This window comes from Falco biarmicus, chromosome 9, assembly GCF_023638135.1.
Source record: "Falco biarmicus isolate bFalBia1 chromosome 9, bFalBia1.pri, whole genome shotgun sequence".
NCBI classification, from domain to species: domain Eukaryota; kingdom Metazoa; phylum Chordata; class Aves; order Falconiformes; family Falconidae; genus Falco; species Falco biarmicus.
Genome location: NC_079296.1, coordinates 17,819,172 through 17,839,727, shown reverse-complemented (window position 1 = coordinate 17,839,727; position 20,556 = coordinate 17,819,172). Strand labels below are relative to the sequence as shown.

The window sequence follows — 20,556 nt, the reverse complement described above, 5'->3', positions numbered from 1 at the left end:
CGGACCCCGCCGCCTGCGGAGCGGAGCGGGGGCCGCAACCGCAGCCGCCCGCCCCCGACCCTCGCTCCCGCCCTCCCTCCGCGGGCGGGGGTAACCGACTGCAGTGGCCGCTCCGGCGGCCGCGCCCCGGCTGCAGCCCCCCGGGCGGGCGGCGGCGCTGCGGGAGCCCCGGGAGCGCCCCCGGCGGCCACACCCCGCGGCGGGCCGGGGCCGGCGGAGGGAGGGGGCCGGCGCGGGGTGTCTCCGAGCCAGTTCTCGCGGTGCTGGCCAGGCTCAGCCTCCTTCCCCTCCCCGGCGAGCGGTGACTGTGCACGGCGGAGCGGGGAGCGCCGAGCCGGGCGCGGGGGGAGCCCGCGCCGCCCTACCGAGCCAGGAGGGAGCCCGCCCCGGCAGCGCGCCCGCCCGGCACGGCACGGCGCGGCACGGCTCGTCCCGGCCGCCCTGCCCCATGCCCCAGCGGCGCTGAGCCTCCCGCAGCCCGAACATGGCCACCACGGCAACGTGCACCCGCTTCACCGACGAGTACCAGCTCTACGAGGAGCTTGGCAAGTACGGAGCCCGCGCCGCGCCCCGCCGCCCGCCCCGGCCCCGGGACCCGCCGGCGCTGCCCGGAGCCTCCCGCGCCGGCCGCCCGGCTCAGCCGGGAGCCGGAGGGAGGATTAGCCGCGGCGGCTGTAATCCGGTTCTGCAACCCCCCGTCCGCCCCGGCGGCATCGCCGCTGGAGGGAAAGGTGCTCCTGCGGCCCCGGCTCATCCCTGCCGCCGGACGGCGTGTCCCCGCGGGCTGCTCGCCGCTCCTGCCGCCCGGCAGGTCCCCTCTGCCCGTCTCGGGACGCGGCTGCCGCCGGCCCCTGCCGCGCCGCCTCTCCGCCACACGCTCCCCCGGCCGGGACGCGGCACGGTGCCCGCCGCTCTGCGATGCTCCGCGCCCCGCTTCCTCGTCCCTGCGAAGGGACGGGCTGCTGTTGCACCGCGCTTCTCCTGCCCTCCCTCCTTCCCTGCCGCTCCGCACTTGTCTCTGCATTGGCAGACCTGCTGCTGCACCCTAGGACCAGGGCTCTGCAGGGGCACCCCTTGGGACAGGAAAGCAGCGTGGCAGTGGCCGGGGTGGGATGGTGGGTACAGTGCTTTCCTGGGTGCTGCTGCTGCTGCTCTCCCCCTCCCTCCCTGCACCAAGCGCTGGGCTCTGCTGCATCCCTCTTCTCCAGCCCCGTGTCCCCGTCCCTCCCCACGATGCTGCAGCTGTGTGTCACCGGGCCCGGGCCCCGGTGCTGGTGCTCACCTTGCTGCTTATTGGTTTGTATGTAGAGGTTGAGGAAGGGGAGAAAAAGGCAGGACTCCGCAGTATCAGGAGGATTCAGGCTATTTTAGGCTCTGTAGGGCTAACTGTCTTGTGGGGCCCTTGTGCAGCTCCTCTTCCCCTTTCTTACACTTTTAATATGTACATTTGTCCATAGACATGGGTTCATGTTCCTGGTCTGAAGGACTTGGAATTTTCTGCCAGTTTTCTCTTATTTGCCCTTTTCCCCTTTTCAGATCTCTCCTGTCAAGCCAGTTGTTACTCTTTTCCCACCCTGTTTTGTTGGTTTGGGTTGTGTTTTTGGTGGTGTTTTTCTTTTTTTTTTTTAAAAAAAAGAGCGACTGCTTTCAAGCACTCATCTGTGTAGTCCTAGAGATGTTGAGTCCCTGTCTTTTCACCTTGGTCTCCGTTGTATCATCATCTTTCCTCACAGAAATCCTTCTTCCCCCTCTCTCTGATGTCTTCTCCAAGTGGCTTTTTGGAATAGTTGTAATTATATTAATAGCTCCAGCCTGAGAAAATGCTCAAAGCCTTGTAGTTTCCTACCTACTTCCTTAATAGGTGCACACTTATCCCCATTTTGCAGGTAGGTAGAGAGATGTAAGAGAACTAGTAACTTCTGCAAAGTGTTGCAGCGATTTTGTGACCGAGCTGGCACTTGAACGTGGGAGAAATGAGTCCTGGTTGTGTGATGTAACTGCTGGGGATACTGTCTTTGGGAGACGGACTTACCGGCTACTGTTTGCAGCATCGTTCTGGGCTGCTTGTTTCCTGTTCATCAAGCCCTTCATGTCGTGTTTCTGTGTCCGTCTGGTCCCTCTGTCCCTGCACAGTGTGCTGTTCTTACCGTGCTGTCTGTGAGGGGGCTTGAGGGGTCTTCAGGGGGGCTCAAGTACCATCTAGGCTAGGTTCTCTTTGTTGATCAGACAGATGTGCTGTTCATCAGAGTCTCGTGTGTGGTTTCCCTCCTCTGTATGTCTTCTGTCCTGTCCTTAATCTGGTTAGCTCTGGGGGTAGAAATTGCTGCTACTGTACTCACGTCTTCAGTTTCATAGCTCCTACCCTCTTTAATTTTCTTCTAGGGGAGCCTTCTCTGTGGTCCGCAGATGTGTAAAGAAAAGTTCATCACAGGAATATGCTGCAAAAATCATCAACACCAAAAAACTGTCAGCCAGAGGTTAGTGTCTCGACGTACCTTTCTTCCTTTTATTAACAGAAAATACTTCACTGACGTTGAAGTTTTAATAAGTCTAAGCGTTCTGAAGTTGCTTGTCTCAGTCGTTATTTCAGCGTTACAAAATAATTGAGGTGTGTGGCAAAGAGGAGATTGAAAGGAGGTAGTGTAGGATGATAGAAAGATTCCTGTATCTGGCAACGGATGCTCTGTGAAGTGATGTTGTCTTTTTTCTCTTTGAGATCTTTCTTCTGCAAGCTGAGCTAGAGGTATGTTTATAGAAGGTTTATTTACGTGTGTGTGTACCGATCACTCATAATAAAGAGAAATGTTGCAGACTGATTTTGCTGAATGTGTTTCCTACCTAGGAGATCTGTCTTACCAGAACAGATGTTTTGGGTTTGGGTTTTTTTTTTTTTTTTTGAAGGGTAGACGCTGTATGCCTTGCTCCTTTCATGCTGCAGTTAAACGTGGTGTGTTTGGAAACTAACGGATTTGTCTTGTAAGGCAGAAGTAGGTTGGATGAAGAAATCTTGCAAATTTGACTTCAACAAATTAGAACAAGTATTATTTTTTTTGCTTTTGTTAGTCCTGGAGACTTCCAAAACCTGAAACCAGACTGTAGTGTTCTGAAAAGAAAAAAAAAATCTTAACTCTTCTTCCCCCAAGCTCTTGGTCTTCTCTTTTCCAGGGACGTATGTATGCACAAAGGGTAGTGTACCTTGCAGTATGCAGGGAATGTTTATCTTCTGCTGTGTAGGGAATCCCTTACAGGGATTAAAGTTGCTTCCTGGGCAGGGTGGATACGGGGGAGAGTGAGAGAAACTGAACTCTGCAGTAAAAGATGCTGAAAGCAGAGTGTGCAGCAAGTTGAGGTGCCAGAGGCAACTCTTTGTAGGAAAGGTGAACACAACAAGATCTAATGCTTAGAAGGCTTTCAGATTTGGCAAAAATTAATTTATTAGGCCCTCGACTAACTTGCTAGTTGAATAGATGGCTTAGTAGGGGGGTTGACAGAAATGGGAAAAAAAAAAAAAAAGCAGGAGTAGGAGGCAAATGATACTGATAAATGGTTTAGAAGTGAAGAACATTTTGCCTAATCCCTATAAAAGAGAAAAATAGAATATGTATTTGCCTTTTTGCTGGAATACAAAATGTGATGATAAGAGCAGAAGACTGCTTAAAGAATGGTGAAAAATGCATGGAGAAGTAGTGTGTGCTGTGCTGTAAAAGTTGTGGTCAGTTGTGGGGGTTTTTTTTGGGAGGGGGGGGTGGGTTTGACTTGTGGAATTAAGCATGTGTGATAATGTGTTGTTTTGATATCTAGCCTGAGTGAGGTCATGTTGGGGACCAGCCAGTGGAGCCCCAGATTGTTCAGGAGGTGGCTGCAGATCCTGTGGGAATTGGTGTCCTCTCCATGGTCAGGTGACAGTGCCCGCTGATGTAGGTAGGATATCCAATCTCTTGAGTTCAAAATTAGTTCAACTTAATATGGGAGAGGTTTGAAGGGTGGCTTTGCTTTGCTGGTAGCTGTTAATGCCGTGTTTGCTCCGCAGAGTTCCCCATCCATCCTGTAGCAAAGACTACAGTTCAGGAGAGCCATCTTCTCAGATGCTGGTGGACACAAACCTGCTTAGAGAAGGGAGAGGGTAGCTTGATAAACCCATTGCAAATGAGAAACCGTTTCCTTACAAAGGAAGTGGCATTGAAATTAAGTCTGGAAATAAGAAAAATGGGGAATACTGCAGAATGAATATAGCTTAAACAGAATTCAGAAATGTACTAGCAGAAGTCCAAAAGTACCAGAAGAACTGATTAAGTCAGTTTTTAAGTCTTTGGGCACCTAGTCAGTTACAGAGGGAAAAATATATAGGTTCTAATTGCTTTTCATGTCAAGGTGTTGACAGTTTTATGACCCAGCAAGGAGGACAGGTAAGTATGGGTGAATACAGGCCATGTTTTGATCTACTACTTAGTTTCTAGATTTCATATCTTCCTATAAATAAAATACGTTGAGGATACTAGCTTGATCGTCAGCTACATAACTTGAGGCAGCTGGCAATGATTTACTTACAAAGGTAGGTAAAGTAGGTTAGGTGGAGTGCGAGTGTGGGGAAAGCCAAGGAAGGACATAGATGTTTCTGCTAGTACAGAAGAGTGTAAAAACCAAGGGACTGATCAGGTTTTGTTGAAGTCTTATCTGAGGACTAAAGAATCTGCGTTTACAGTGAGAAGTGGATGGTGACTTCAGCTGAATACATAGGTTCCTCAGTTATTCCAGCTGTGTTTGCTGATGGCTCAAGTGGTTAGTGCAAAATGGGACTGAATATTTTCATAGGAACATAGTGAATTCACCTCGGAATAGGTCTTTAAAGCACTGAGGGAAAAATGTGTGCTATTTAGACATTGCAGCTGTAAATCAATGATTAGGGAGATTCAATTCAGCAACCTGAAAATGAAAGTCTCACGAAAATGCATTTTAGAAAGCTGTCTCCCACAGGAGGAGAATCACAGTGTTAATTCTGCAGTATCCTGGATATATGTTGCCTGATGCTTCCTTCTCCCGGGGGGGACACGGGCACGTCTCTGTCCAGCAGTACATAGGCAGGGGGCTGTCCTGCACGCCCAACTGCATGCCTGCCTGTTGTGCAGGTTAACCCCCCCAATCCTGACCTGCCTCCCATGTTGTTGACTTTCTTCTGGGCTTGGTCACAGCACCAGAATATTCCCTCATGTGGGGACACCCTGCGCCTCTCCAACTCAAGTGTAGCTACATTTGAAATTTGCAGAATTTGAACTTGCGTAGATGCTTGATGTAGTGATGGCTTCCGCAAGAGTCAGTGTCTGGCTGCTGCTGAGAAATAAGTCTTGCCCATCACTACTTTGCTGAAGTTCTGCCTGCTGTATAGTGCTTCCTCTGGTAATGTACAGGGGAGTGGTAACAAAACCTTGCTCTCCTCCTGCAGTACTTCTTGTTACCTGTATTTTTCAAGACTGTTGATGACGAACTACTAGATAGCTGTCTGGGAAGTGCTGAATAGCTTGCCGTAGGTAGCAGAGAAGGAGGAAGAGGAACACTTCAGGGTGAATTGTGTGCATTTAAATGGTTATATATTACTTGACATGTTTATCAAACTGTTTTCTTAAAGCAGTAAAGAGTTGAAGAGGTGTGGTGCTGTTACAGGGCTTCTCTGTGAAAGCAAGGAGGATGAATGTGGTGCTGGTCTTTGTGAAGGGCAGTCTGAACAGCTTCAGTCTAGTAAAGCTTCACACTTCGTGAAATACAAAGTCAGATGTCGAGAGGAGAGTCTCTGTTTCCCTGTTGTCTTTGATTTTTTGGATGCCTGTTCTCTCTCTGTTTTAATAAATCCTGTCAGTAAGAGCTGGTCTAGATTAAAATTTATATTTCTGCTTTAATAAAGTATTTGCTGTTATTCATCATTTTTTGGTGCTTAAGACTGCCCAACAAAGAGTATGCTAGGACCTTTAACGTTAAATAGGGGCCAAATGCTTGTGGAAAGAGAGGGGAAACAGACTTCACCGTAGTCAGCGTTCAGCTAACATATAAGAGCAGCGGGTATTACACATGGGGGAAATACAATGCTTCAGTCATGTGAAATTCCTATGGGATTGAACGCATGGGCTTTTACCAGAGCTACGGGTAGAGGGAAGTAATAACTGTAGTTTTTTGGAAGTTGTCTTGTGGGTGTCACCAGAATACTTCCTAAACATGAAAATTCATAGCAAGTAGTGCTTCGGTTCTTGGGCAGCAAAGTTCAAATAAAGTAAAATTGCTTGCAGCGATCAAAAGGATCAAGAGAGAAGCAGTAGCTTTAGTAGCAATAAGGAAATATGCAGGACTTGACTCTCCAGCACATGCTTTTGAGAAAGTCCTGCGCTGGAAAGGGGTAGGCAGAGCTCTGTCCTGTGGTAATTTTTAGGATGTTTATATCAATAGTGTATAGTGATCCTATCACCATGTGTAGGATTTTGGGGCCTTTTTTTTTTTTTTTTTTTTTTTACGTGTGGGGTAGGAGAAATCTCTGTGCATTACATCTATTGTTAAATTTCGTTTGCTGCTGAAAATCTGTGTCTTTCAACTCTTGTAAGTGACATCTCTGGATTAAAAAAGTGAAAAGCAGCTGTCTTGGAAGTTAGACAGCTTCACTGCTTTCTCCTTACTGTGTCTTTGCTTTTGCCTGTGGAACAGAGGTGGATTCTTGCTCTCCATCTTTCCAAATCTGTGAATCAGAAAAAAAATTGCAGTTTACAGAGTTATTTTGTTGTTATTCCAGTAGGAGATTATGTGGATTGTGGGAGGAGCAGGGAATTACTTCTGTGTATCAAACCCTGACAGGATAAAAGCTTTCTCTCTGCACTTCCAACTCAGCTTTTTTTTCATACATCTCGCTCTTGTTCTGGCTTTCAGTTCCACAGTGGTCACTGATTGGGGCTTTACACTATGTTTTGTTGAACGTGTCAATACTAGTTTCCCTGGCCACTGAAACATTGAGCTTGAATGCGGCAGTGGAAGTTGAGCAACGTCAGTCCTTAACCTCTATCTTGATCTGCTCTGTAAATGTTCTTCGCCGGTGTTTGAGTTAGGACTGTCTTGTGGCTGCCAGGTTTGAAGTCCCCTGTGGGCTCCAGCACACCCGCTTGAATTGGATGCGTGCAGCGGTGGTGCACTGCAGCCCGGCAGATCCCTGCCAGAGCGAGGGAGCCCAGCACACCCGTCACAGATGGCTGAAGCGCAAATCTGAACCCGTGTAGAAATGTCCTGTAATAGGTGTCCTCGCTGCGTGCCTGTGGTTGTCAGCTGGGGACAAACGCCCTTTATCGGAGAGGACGGCAAATCAAACCCTGTCTGCTCAGCTGTACTTGCTGAGCAGCCAGATCAGGTCTGGTCATTTGGTGCGGGAGAGGAGCTGCCCTTCCCGCAGGGTGGGCCTTGGGCTGAGTGTCAGGAGCTTCCCCGCACCCGCACTGCTCCTCCCCCTCCCCTCTGCTGCCTGCCCGGAGTCTGGGAGATGCCGTGATTAGGGAGCGTCTGTGGGAGATCATCTGCAGCGGCGGCTGGGGATTTTTTGGAGGTCTTTGCGCACGTGGAGGGGTTGGAGGGATGCAGGGAGCAGAGAGTGCTGCCCCCCCGGCCCCCGAGTGGTGCGTGTGGCTGGGGGCTGCCTGGCAGGCACCGTGAGGGGCTGGGGGCTGCAGGCGAGGAATGGGCCGGGCGGTGGGCGCATGGGTAGCGGTGGGCGCATGGGTAGCGAGCGGCCGAACTCTCCGCTCTGCACCGCAGCACACATGCGTGCAGCGGGGGGCGGCGGGGGGGGCTGCTCTGCTGATGTCAGAAACTGCAGCCCTCTGCCTCCCGCCAGCAGCCTGCCTCCCCCTCCTCTTCCTCCCCACCTCCGCCTGCAGCCCCCTGCTTGGGGGAAGAGGGGCTCGAGCGGCGTATGTCACCAGGGGAAAGAAATTACACTGGAAGAGGTGTTTGGAGGGTAGGAGGGGTGTGTGTGAGAGGAGAGACCCTGACCTTGGGAGCCTGGGGAGGGGGGGCCGCCGAGGGTCAGCCTGGTTTTTTCGCCTGCCACAGCACATGGATACGGCAGGAGAGCGCCCTGGCGTGAGAGCCAGCAGAGATTGGCGGGGTGCGAGCCGTGGGAGCCTTGCTTTTGCTGTCGCTCGCGATGGCCAGAAGCTGGCTTCCTCCCGCTGTGGATGTCAGTGGTGGTTGGGGTTACCCCAGGCTGCCTCTCAGTTTACGCTGTATATTTTATAAAGGAGCTGGAACAGAGCAGACAGGATTTCAGCTCGTGTCTGTCTTCTCAGTGGTCACATTGAGTATTAAATTTCCAGCATTAACAATGAGGAGGGGGGGCAGTGGGCACACAGATTGGGCAGGAATTCCTAGTGCCTCCACGTGAGGTTGGAGAAAGGGGCTTGGCGAGAGAGTCAGGTTTCTTGTTTTCCCAATATAAACTGGATTTGTGTACGGCAGAGATGTGATTAGACTAAGTCCCGCACGTGTCCTGAAGCCCTTGGCTCTAGATCATTTACTCTGATCAGTGAGCCACGATTGAAATATTTCCAGGTGTCCCTGCAGTGAAGAGCGGGATGTCGAGCTCACTGTAGGTATTTGGGGCAGGGAGAGCTACTTGGATTTCTTGTAAGAAAGATCCAGTGCAAAAGCTATGGGGTGTTTTTGTTGGTTTTGGGGTTTAGCGTAGAAATTTCACTGCCTCCAAATGTAATCCTTCTCTGGACAGTACCAAAGCCATCACTGCCAGAGGAGGACTCATCTGGGGATCATAAAGAAATTAATTTCTGAAGAGCACTTCTCCCCCCCGCCCCCAGCCAGTGGCTTAGCACCACTAAAGTTTTAAGAGAGGGCTATGAAAATCTTTTTGATCCCTTCTATGCCCTGGAAGTATTTTAGTTTTTCTGTCTCTGCAAATTGGGTGAAGACAATTTTTTAAAAGGGAAGTGCGCTAATATAAAGAAGTATCTCTTCACTGTGGCACCTATGAACACCATCTATCTGCCTCACAACCCTGACAACCAGGGCATCGCCCCCCTTTTCATTAATTCTGGCCTGTCGCCTCTTTTGATGTTTCAGGTGTTTCTTTTTCTTTCCTCTGTACTTGAAACCTCCTGATTTTCAAGATACCAATTATAATAATAATTTTTCACCGAGGTAATAGACTTTACCAAAAAAATGTTTATTTGCCACTGTTTGACTATAGAGTGAGCTATTGCTGTTGGCTTGGCCAGGAGAAGGGGGCAATATCAGCCGCCACCAGCATCACCAGCGCAGGAAAGAAACCTTCAGTGTTGTAAAATGAAATGTGGAGTATCTCACCTTGTGTGTTTGCCTGCAACAGATGTGATGTCAGTGCTTGGTGTAGTCAGCTTGGGGAAAGCAGAGGTGCATCGGCTTCTGAAGGGCAAATGCATATTTAAAATTTTGAGGTCCTCACAAGATTATTACTTTTTTTTAGTGGTTGGAGGAAATATCAAGCTGTAACTTAAACAACTGTAGTTCCTGTTGGCCCTTATGACAGTAAGTTTAATGCTTCAAATTGTGGGGTCCTGTGAGTTAGGCTGACCTCAGGTTCCTTTTTGTACCTTCTTAAATTTACTGTCTATTGAAAGATCACTCTGTTTTTCTTACAACTCCCCAGGCATTCTGGTATTACTGGCTGCATGATTTGTGGAGAACAGTGGCAGAATATTTCTGAAGAAGTGTGCTGGCAGTACCTTAGAAGTAAGATTTTTGAATACTGAGGGTAGCCAGAGATCAGTGGAGCATGGTTTTAGCTTTCTGGGGAAACAGTCTATAGTTAGGTTTTAATTCCTCATAGCCTTTTCTACTTGTTACTCTCCAGCTCCCTTGTTTTCTGTTTTAATTTTGAATTTGTTTTGAATGTTCATTTGTCTCTTGTGGATTGGTTACTTTAATCAGTAATTGTATTAATCTATAATGCTTTGATTGAAAATATCCCTTTAGTAATGCTGCTTTACCCTCCTGCTTTCCTCCCAGAGAATATTGCAGGATTCCTGTTGCTCCCACCTGTTAGATGAGCAGACTGGGGAGGATGGTGGTTGGTGCAAGCAGCTAATTACCGATGACTGAGAATAATTCAGAGATGTAAGGAGAGCTGGTTAATGTTGTATCTTGCCTTTTTATGGTGGGGTCAGGAAAGGAGGAGATAACTGTGGCTTTATTCCTGGTGTTGGGATCTGTCTTGCTCTGCTCCTGGCAGTCAGAAGGAGAATTCCCTGTCTCTGAGATGTGAGTAGAGTAAATGTGATGACCTTTCAGAGAATGTGTGTGTGTGCGCGTATAGATGTGATCCTGTACTCTCAGCACTTTCGTGTTATGTTCCTGAGAGCATGAGTTGCATCTCTCTCCAAAGTGGTGACCTGCTGTCCTACTGCTTCAATCCAAAGTTCACATCTTGAGTTAGCTGTCGTCCAGGCACCCGCAGCCCTGGGCTCTCTTGCCTTTCCTATAGCTGGAGTCTGCTCACAGCGGCACTGGGACAAGTCCAGGTTAGTGTCCTGCTTCTGAGAAGGGTGCTAGCTAATATTTTCTCTTTGCTAGAAGGTGCAGGTGATTTGGCTGTTAAACACAAGACCCTTTTTCTCTGGGGCAGCAAAGGGAGCATCTCTCTTTGCAGTGTTACTGTTTGTGTGATTGGAGTCCCAAAAACTGAGCCGAGAGCTGTCTCAGGGAAAAGAGTAGGCATTGTGGGAATGAAGACACAGTTAATTTGAAAAAAACCCACAAAACCCCAAACTCAAACCCATGCAAACATATCTCTAAGTAAGAAAGGTGCCTGTGAAGGTGAGCCTGGGAGTGGGCATCGTTCTTTGTAGGCACACTGAGCCGAAGGCTGCGTGGCAGCGAAGGCAGGGAGCCAGCCTGCCTGCTGTGGTAGAGCTGCTGCGGTATCTCTGGGGGCTGTTGCCATGATGACAGTGGCAAACAGGGACTGAAAAATTTACCAGATGCGTGTGAGCCAAAGGATTAAACTTTCTCATAGGAGGGAAGGGAGGGGAGGAGGGCGGGTGATGATGTATTAACGAAGGACAGCATCCTAGTGAGAAATACCAGGCTTGCTCTCCTATAGCCACTGGGGTGGTGGGGTGGAATGCAGACTGGCATTCCTCCTCTAGTCTGAACTCTGAGCAGCACTGCTCTGACAGATTCCCTCTTTGAAGAGGGAGTGAATGCGCCCTGCTTTCGCGGGGTAAATTACCATGATTTGCATTGTTTTGGCAGATGAAATGTAAGAAGTGGAAAAGATGGTCTCTTCTTTTTTTTTTCAGCCTTTTTTTCTCTTCCCTATACCCACAAATAACTCTAGCTCCCCGTCTTGTGCTTAGAGCTTTCCCTTACCAGAGCTGGTGCAAATAATCAAGTTCCAGTGTTGCCTGCAGGTTTCACGCTATCCAGCATGAAGCTAACCAGCCTGCAGTGGTGTTTCAGTAAAGCAAGGCTGTTTCATTGAAAAATGTCTGATGCAAACCCACGTCAGCACTGTTAGGGCTAGTACTGGTCTTGACCCTGCGTGCTGCTTTTGTCCCTGCTGGTTTCCCTTCCCAGAGCTCGAGCTGTCCCTGTGTATCAGAGCTGATAGCGTTGTGGGGAAGGCGCAGGTGGTGGGCAGGTAGAGCGTGGGAGAGGTTGGGCATGGTCAGCTTTCCCTCCACCAGAGTCTGAGAGAAGTCCTGCTAGTGCCCTGTGCTGCAGCCTCCGCCGTGGAGGTTGACCGTTGTGAGGACTGGTCCTAGAAGAATTAGTGATCTGCTGTTGGCTGGGGAGCCAAGGAGCTCAGGGGGTCTCTGCCCTCGGTGCCCCAAATCTCAGTGCCCCATAGCTCAAAAGGTGGTACCGCTTGATTGTTTGCAGTAATGCAAGTTATCATGGTAGGTACCTTTTTGCAGGCTGCTTCAGGAAAGACTTATCTGGTTGTGCCTGGCAAACCTGTGAGCAGCAATACTCACGTTAGCATAAAATGTTTGTCTGCAGACTTGGTTAGATAGAATTGTGGTAATTAAACCCAGTTTCTTTCTATAAGGGCTTCTTCAACTTAAAATATTTATTTATGGAATGAGACATAAATATCTATGGAAATTAATGGTATAGGTTTTTCCCACTGGCCCAAATCCCAGAGGGTTTATTTAAGCCCCTGTGAATACAGGCCATAAGTGAAAACAAGGATGTTAAGGCTTCAAAGCCATGTCCCGAAAGCTTGTGGAAAGGATTATTTCCTTTTCCTTCCCTCACTTCTCCGCTTCCAGGGACCTGAGTTAGCTGGTGTAGGCTGCAGCTTTTCTAGTAGAGTAACTCAGTATTTGGATGTGCTTTATCTTCTGCTGTTACTGTGTCATCTCAGCTAAGTCAGTTGGTGTAGACTGTGGTAAGTGATAGCCGTGAAGAGAGAGATGTCATTTCTTGACGTTGAAGACATCTCTCCTTTGAAGGAGGAGGAGGAGGTTTTCTCAGTCCCAGAGGAGCAGTGAGAAAAGGAAAAGCAGTGACACAGCCTAAAGTCTGAGGTTAAAAAAGGAGGGAGAAGAGCTAGAAACCATTTCTTTGTTTTTCCTTCCGCTGAGCCCTCTTCTTTTACAGGTGGGACTGAACATAAGGTAGCTCAAGAAGGTGAGTTTTATCCCAACTCCTCTCTAGAAGGAGATTATTTCCTGAACCTGTTGCTTTGTTCCAAATCTGCCATACGTTCCAGAGGGGTCTACATTTGGTGGTCTTGCTTCTGAGCGAGAGGTCTCCTTGTCTGCAGCAGAACGTAGTCAGTGTGTAAAGTTCCCTGCAGCCCTGGAGATGTGCGTGCTGGTCCTGCTGCTGTGCTTGCTGCTGGAGACCTCATGCCATACACCTGACTTAAAATGTGACTTCAGAGGGGATAGTCCAGTGCTTTCTCTGGGACACATTTACTGGATGCACAATTCAAATAGCATGGGTGCCATGGAAGCTTTTGCAAGGAAAACAGCTTGTTAAACCTCTTCTTGTATTGGTCTCCAGTGCCTGTCAAACACACTTAGTATTTCTACTGTAGTGGAGCAGCTGCCATTCTGAAAAAGTCCATGTGTACCTAGGGTTTTTTCTTTTTTTTTTTTCTTTTCTTTTCCTTTTCTGCCTGCCTACCCCCTTGTGTCAATGCATATATAACATTTCTTGGGTGATGGGCCAAGAAATCACCCTGGGTGGCCGGAGGAAAAAATAGATGTGGAAGAAGGAAGTTGTCTTTAGTGCCCGCTGTAACCCAGAGGGACCTGCTGGAAGGTTTTTCTTGGAGGCTAATAGAGAGTATAGCCTGCCGATGCCAAGAAGGAGTGATTTCTGTTGTTTGCCCAAAGAATTGGTATGCTCTTAAGTTTAATTTTGCCTGCCTTGGGGCCTCTCGATGTAAGCTTGGGGTATCAAATGTCCTCTGTTGAGATTGTGTTGGAGGATTGTGTCAGAGAGATTAGAAGAGCTGAAGTTGCGCAGCTTTATTTTATAACCGGTGCCAGTGCAGAGACAAAGCTCAGTCGTGACGGATGTGCTTCTTCAGTGTAAGTTAAAGTAGTGATTCATAATTCTTGCGTTACTTTAAATATTGCTGATTTTTGTACTGCAGGACTGAAAAGTGACTTCCAGCTCTGCCCAGGTTTGTTTGACTTGTATGTCATCTGGCCTAGAATCTGCCAGCTCTGCAGATTAGGATATTGTGTTGAGTCTACTGCTTGTTACGGAGTTGCCCAGATTAAAATTTTCAGTGTTGCCTGATCAGTGCAGAGCAGTGATCCACAGCCTTCTCTGCCTGTCTGAATTGCTCTTGCACTTAATAAGGGATGATGTAGAGAAGTAAAGTGTTGGTCAGCTCGTCCCTTGTGTGCAAGCACTCCTACAGCAGCAGACTGGGAGTCGAGCTCTCGTAACACGTTTGTTTGTCTTCTCCAGACAGCAGAGTTCAGCATCAGAGATGTGAAAAAAGAGGAACAAGGTAGCTTGCTTTTTTTGATAACCATTATCAAATATTGCTGACAAGTCCAGGTGACTCTGGCTGCTGCCAGCAGTTTATGTTGCTGCAGAGCTGGTTGCCCAGCTTTAAGGAAGCGCATTATGCCTCGTTAACTTTTTGTGGCTGCATACACTTGGTTTCTCCAGTAGTCCTGAAGCTAAGTTTAAAAAGCGTTCCCTCCCACCGCCTCACAAATGGGCAAGAAGTTTCTTGGCTTTCCTAGGCTTTTCAGCCTGCTCATCTCTCTGATGAAATATAAAATGTTAACTGCTGAATTATTTTCTTACTTGAAAAACACAGCTAAAACTCCTTCCCCACCTTGGAAACAACGCGGGTCTCACAGATGCAGTTATCTTATCTGAAGGGGTTAGGGGGGTCTAGCTTGGGAACAAGAAAACATGCAGCTCGACTGAGCCAGAGGAATTTATATTCTTCCTTCTGCATCTCTGAATTCCTGGATCCTGCATTGCAGTGACTTGGCACTGCTGAGACCTTCCTCCCTGCCACACTGTTACCTTGTCTGCTAACCAGCTGTAGTCCGATATTTATTTAGCTGTTCATCCAAATCCACGGGCACCTGATATGATCAGCTGATGGGGAGAGAAGAAAGGAGCTCGTGTCCAGAAATGAGCTCACTTGATGGGATTTCTCTTTGTTAAGCTGGGCACTTCAGGACCCTCTCTGCATAGCGGAATCAAGACAGGGTCACTGGAGTTCTTGCACAGGTTGCAGTCGCTGTTTGTGTGGCGTAGAGGTTGCTGGTATGGCTGCATCGCCTTCATAGCAGCTCTGTGCCCTACTGTCTCGCTTACTGCATGTCCACTTTAAGAGGGTTCATCTGCAATGCAGCTGTTAGCAGGGAAGTTCTGTAAATCAAGAGGGAGTGAGCACAAGCGAGCCTGGTGTCTGCAGTTGTAGCTGGGTCCTCCCCACAGCACAGGGAAACTTGTTCAGAAAGACTTTTTGCAGGAGGAGGAGGTGAAAGGGATGGCAGCACAGCACTGATGTTAGGAGCCCCTTCCTTTCCGTGCTTGTGTCTGCACCAGCTGCTCAGGAGCTGGAAAAGCTGTAGAAAAGCACAATGGGCAGCAGCCTTGGAACTGGAAAATCCTGTCACACTTTTCCCCTTCACACTCTTCCACAGAACCTAACCAGGTGTTTGCTAGGGCTGATACTGTCAGGATGTCTTTATTGCACCCTCCCTTCTCACACAGGATGTCCTGTTACAATTCGGAGCTTGTGAGCTTCTGCACATGACTCAGAAGTGCACAGAGGCCTCTTGAGTCGCAAGTTTATCACTGTGCCCTCCTCCATTGCATGGGCTGTCAGAGCGACTGCTTGCTGGTGCAAAGGGGTGATGCCAGTGACCGGTGGAGATGCTTGATGGATGCTGTGGTGCCAGGGAGGAAGCCTGCAGGTGGAGTCGGCTGGAGTGTCACAGCTGTGCAGGCTGGGGACTGCTGCTGAGTGCCTTGGTACAAGGAGGAGGAGAGGGGCCGCATGCTGTGGTACCCTCCTGCAAGTGGGGCAGACGCTGTCTGAGGGGGAGCTCTGCAAGGGTTGCAGCCCCTGAAGCACATGTCAGGGAGGCTGGCTGGGGAGCACGTGGCTGAGGGATGGCTGGCTTGCTGTTCTGCTCTCCCCCAGCCCCTCTGCTTCTCCAGTGTGCAGAAGCCCTTTGAAAGGCTGCCTGGGTATCAGCCGTGTCCAGGGGCACTTGCAGGACTGCTTGCTGGTTCCCCAGCCACAAGCTTCAGAAGATATTCTGGTGAAGAAAGTTCTCCTTCTCTGGTTAAGTAGCTGGGAAGCGTGATGCCTTCCCACAGAGATCGCAGGGATATGTGGAGCTCCGTGAGCCAGAGCTGGAGAGGGCTCCAGGACCTTCCTTAAAGGTGACTGCAGCTGGGGAGAGTGCATGCTCCTTTTCGCTCTGGCGCTTAGTAGGCAAGGCTCCTTCCTTCACTGCATTTAAAAGTATTCTCAGCAGACTTGGTTCTGAGTTTCTACTTTGGTGTCTTTATTTCCACTTGGTCAAGCATCTCCTATTGACAGTCATTGGTGATGCAGGAGAGGTTGGTGTATGATTCACCACCTGCTTTGCCTCCTGTTTCCTCCTTGCCTCCTGTTTGCCTGGACATTCGTTGTCCCTTGTAATAATCAAATTGCGTTAACCATGTATAAGCATGTTCCCTCCCCTTTTGCTGGGGGACTGGCTGACTTGTAAGAAGTTATTTTTAGGGTTTGCTTCCTGGGATATTCTACCCGTGGCCAGTTATGGTGATGAAAATGGCACTGAGATGCAGAAAGGACTGTCAACTCATTGCTAGCATGCCTGATTTTTCTGTTGTAAGGGTGTTCATGGGGGACACGTCTCCCTTCCCACTACATCACCTGTGATTAGGGAGACAGCCACAGTGACTGTGCAGCGTGGCTCCCCATGAAAATCACACTGAGCTTCCAGGGAGATAGATTATGTTGCAACTGAAGAGGCCCGGGGTGGGGGGGAGGGGATCAAAAAAGAAAAGAAAATGAAGAAATCCTTTCTTTGGTTGCACTGGAGTTTGCTTCTACCCTTTTTTGTATGTAGCGATGTCAGTGCTGCAGAACTGCCTGTGGGTGCACGGGGCTGTCCCTAACAGGCAATTTGCTCCTTGTACTGGATGTATTAAGTTGCACTGGGCTGCTGCCAAATGCCTGGTCTAGACTAGAGGAGAAGGTGTGTGCTTATTCTTTTTGAACACCTCTCCTGCCCCAGATCTGCAGCTTGCAACACCTGAAAAAGTTGATCTTTATGGCAGCTGTAGCTAGCAGAGCATGAATGTAACGGGCAAGTCACAGAGCCCCGCTGAATGAGGCCGTGGGTTGATGGTACACAGTGTGCGGGTGCTGGTGTTGGCTTAGGGAGCACTTGCCCCTTTCTCTGGAGGTGTCTGTTCCCTTCCCTGTACCACAGCAGGTCTCTTTCCTTTTCTGTCTCATCCCTTGGATCAGGAAGCCAAGCTCGGAAGAACCCTTCAGTAACGAATTATTGAAGTAGTGGGAATGGGAAGGCACTTGGTTTCCAGATGGGCTTCTTGGAGCAGCCATGGAAGTGGTTGCTTGGGTGTAGCTCCGGGAACCAGGATCTCCTGCAGCTGAGACTGAGAAAAGTGCACGTGGAGCGCTGTGTTAGTGCACCAGACTGGTGGTGTGGAGGTAGCTCTTGCGTGCCTGTGTCGCGCTCCTGGAAGAGGGCATGGGGAGCAGAGCCCCCTGACTGGCTTTGGATTGAGATAGTGGGGAGTATTGCCTTGGATTTCAGGGCTGATGCTGTTGGGACCAGGAAGCCAGGCGGCTGCGGCGCAGAGATGGTGGCGGCAGGCTCGAGAGGGTTGGGAGCTGTGCCCATGCAATGCAGAGCTTTGCCAGCTGCCTGATGGGGAGCCTGGTTACAGAAAAATTGGGAGACACTCCTCCTGACTATGTAGCATTTTCAGTTATCTGTGTATGTTTTTAAGTAATCCTTACATTTAAAGTTGCTTTAGTGAGTGGTAGCTTTTCCTCTTAAAATGTCTTCTTGCTGTCTGGCTTCTATACGATACCTAGAAGTACCTGAGCGCTTTGCAGGCACAGGATCAATTTTTTGGACTCTTCAGGAGCTGGAGGCAGCCATGCTGTCTCTTTCTCCCACGCCTCGTGTTCCTAATTGCTACATGGACTTACTGGTATGTGGTGCGTTTTGCCCTTTTGTATAGAAGTGTTTTGGCGACTCTGCTGTAGGTGTTACACGTGCATTTTAAGTCTTCTCTCACTGAAATTTCTTGGTAGCCTGCTCTGTATTTACAGCTTGCTCTGCTTAATTTAAAGTTAACCTAGTATCACTAGGGGAACTTGGTCTTAAAATAGATGGTTTGGCCTTTTTTTTTTTTTTAATTATTCTAATCCTCTGAGACTTGGTATTTTTTCTTGTCAGAAGAGCGTGCTTTGACAGAGGTATTATCTCTTTTGGAGAGGAGTCATTCAGCACTTGGGTGCGGAACCATTCATCTGTGCCCTCAAGAAGATTTTCCATTTAGTTTACTTCTCTCACTCTTGTCCCTCAAATACCAAATCAAGGCAGCATTTCCAGCATCCTTCCCTCTCTCAGCTGGTTGGAACAGCTAAAAAATAAGCAATGAATATAGGCTTGCTGTTGCATGGACACAGCCCCCCCCCCCCCCCCCCCAGCGTGTGTTGTGCAGTGAAAAATGGTGTTCTGCTGAACGCCAGTATTAGGAGCATGCAGAAATGCTGTGGGTTTTTTTCCCTCCCAAGCTTCCATCATTTCAGTGTAAACATAGATTTCCTCGGTATATTCAAAAGAAATCCAACTGTTTGATGACCAGTGGCTGCACTACCATATAGCATTTTATTCAAAGGCCACGTTGTATAGATGTGTTGTTGGAAAACTGGGAGCTGAATGCAGTAGGTCTGTAGGCTTGGACAGCCCGGACAGTGACGGCAGTCGGGGTTGTATGAGAAGGAGCCTGCATCGCCCCTCCTGCACTGCACAGCCTTAGGGGTTCTGTTCATATGTTGGTAAATGTGGAGTCAATGCCAGGAATGTCTTCCGGGTAGGTTTTTTCCCAAGATTTTGTTAGGCATTTGCCCTGTGCTGTGGAAAGGGATGGGTGTTTAGTCTTGTTCTCGAGGCATTTGATTGCCCCCAACCTCATATCCTCCCAAAGTTTGTTTTCCCCTACCTGAAAGAAGGTCCTTCCGCTGCACTGTGCTCCTCTGCACCACCATAAGAGTGTCCCTGCAGATTTTTTTTAGCCATGCACCTTCGGTCTTGCTTTGTTGTTCCCCACATCACCTATGCAAAGGATCAGTAGCTTTCATTAGGCATCCTTTATCCTCCCAGTAATGCTACTGGGCAGGGAAGTATTAGCCCTGTTCTACACTGGGAAGTACTGAGAGAGATGCAAATTTTCAAGTGTTTTCTAGAACACTTGGCAATAAGCCATCACGAGTTAGGAAAAGAGCCCAAGTCATATTCTTTGCTATAGCAGTGATAAGAAGAGTGTAGGTAGGAAAAAGATTGTGGGCATTTGGCAGGAAAATAATGTGGGCTAAAACATGTAGTATTAAGAGGAGTTGTAGTCTAGTTTGCTGGTTATAGGAATAAAATTTTGGTGTGTTCCTTGTACAATTTTCCCTCTGATTTGCTTATTGTTTATGGATTACAGCTCTGAAACATGTTATGTTGGGCATGCCTTTGGACTCTGCCTTTCTGTTATTTTTCCCACTGATAAGAGATGGTTTGAAAACTAGATGTAATTACTGTTGATACAGAAGGCTCTTGTACAGATGAGGTGAAACAGCACATGGTTATTTTTTTTGCGTGTGTTTGTGAAAACTAATCAGAAAAAGTAAAGGAGATCACTTAGATAAAAAATCGTTTCTTTGTATCAGTCCTAAGTACAGGGACAGTAGCATCTGCAATGGGTTGCTTTTTGAAGCGGATGGAAGTAAGCTGGCATAAATGAAAACTTAAACCTCTAGGATCAGCAATGGTACCCAAGAGTGAAAATAAGAGCAGTCTTATGAGAAGAATTTAGGTAAGTTCTAAAATTGGCTGCATTTCAGGATCTGAGTAAGTAATTGAGTCAATTGTGAAAATTTAGATTATGGGATGCTGTCAGGAAACCATTCCTGCTCCCCACTCGCTGTGTCTCTTTGGCTAACTAATCAGTCTGTTTGTGCAAAGGTTTCCTACCTCCTGGAGAATTTGTAAACACTCACATTAGTGTATGGTTAAGGCATTTGAAGTCTTTCCAAAGGAAGCAGCTGTAGACACACAAGGTGTACTGCTGTAAGCCCTCTTGATCATACGATAATGTCAAACTAATATGAAGTCTTCAAGAGTAGAACATCCTTTGCCACCCAGGGAGGAATAAAATCTTGGATGTGTTTAAGATTACTGTTAGCTCGTCAGAAGGAATAATGAGAAGTTATGGGGCAGAGATGAAGACCTGTCATTAACTGAAAGCTGGTTCAGGGGAGGGAATAAATAATGGGAGGGAGTGACCAGAAAGCTATTCTACACTTAATAGCATGCGTGCTGGGGATACTGCTCTCAAGTAGTGTGATTCAGGTTTTTGTTTAGAAGGCAGTTAGAAACTGCTGTGGAGGTGTTGGAAGGAGCAGCCATATAAGGGGAGGGGGAGTGGAGGGAAAATGAAACTACTAGGGAGAGGTGGAATGTGATTAAGGTTAATCAAAGTGTGCTGTGAAAACTAGTTAGATGTTCTTGTGTGCCCTTTCTGTAATAAGAGACAAATGTGGTTATGCAACGAATTGAAAATTTATCTTTTCAATAATTCATTTCAGACTTGCTGCCTTGAGACAAATATCATAGATTGGAAAAAAGGATGAGAAACTTGTGTGTAATTAAAGTTGGCATATTTAGAGACGAATTCTTTTTAGAAAGTAAAGGGCTTACAGACTGACTTCTTCAGGTTGTTTGTGTTTGGCACTGGGAGATTAATCCCTTCTCCCCTTTGTACAGGATGACTGGAACAGCCCTG

At 48.2% G+C, this 20,556-nt stretch overlaps 1 protein-coding gene across 12 annotated transcripts in view; it reads left to right on the top strand.

Moving 5' to 3' along the window:
• Window positions 1-306: 306 nt before the first annotated feature.
• The window catches only part of CAMK2G (calcium/calmodulin dependent protein kinase II gamma), a 121,653-nt gene continuing 101,403 nt past the window's right edge, over window positions 307-20,556 (top strand). For 4 of the 12 annotated variants that reach the window (XM_056350763.1, XM_056350761.1, XM_056350766.1 and 1 more), the window contains exons 1-2: window positions 309-549; window positions 2,383-2,477. In XM_056350763.1, coding sequence (XP_056206738.1) covers window positions 485-549; window positions 2,383-2,477 — 160 coding nt within the window. In that variant the 5' untranslated portion in view covers window positions 309-484. Of the gene's footprint in view, window positions 550-2,382; window positions 2,478-20,556 lie in introns of all 12 variants that reach the window. The other 8 variants (XM_056350762.1, XM_056350760.1, XM_056350767.1 and 5 more) reach the window with 5 other exon arrangements.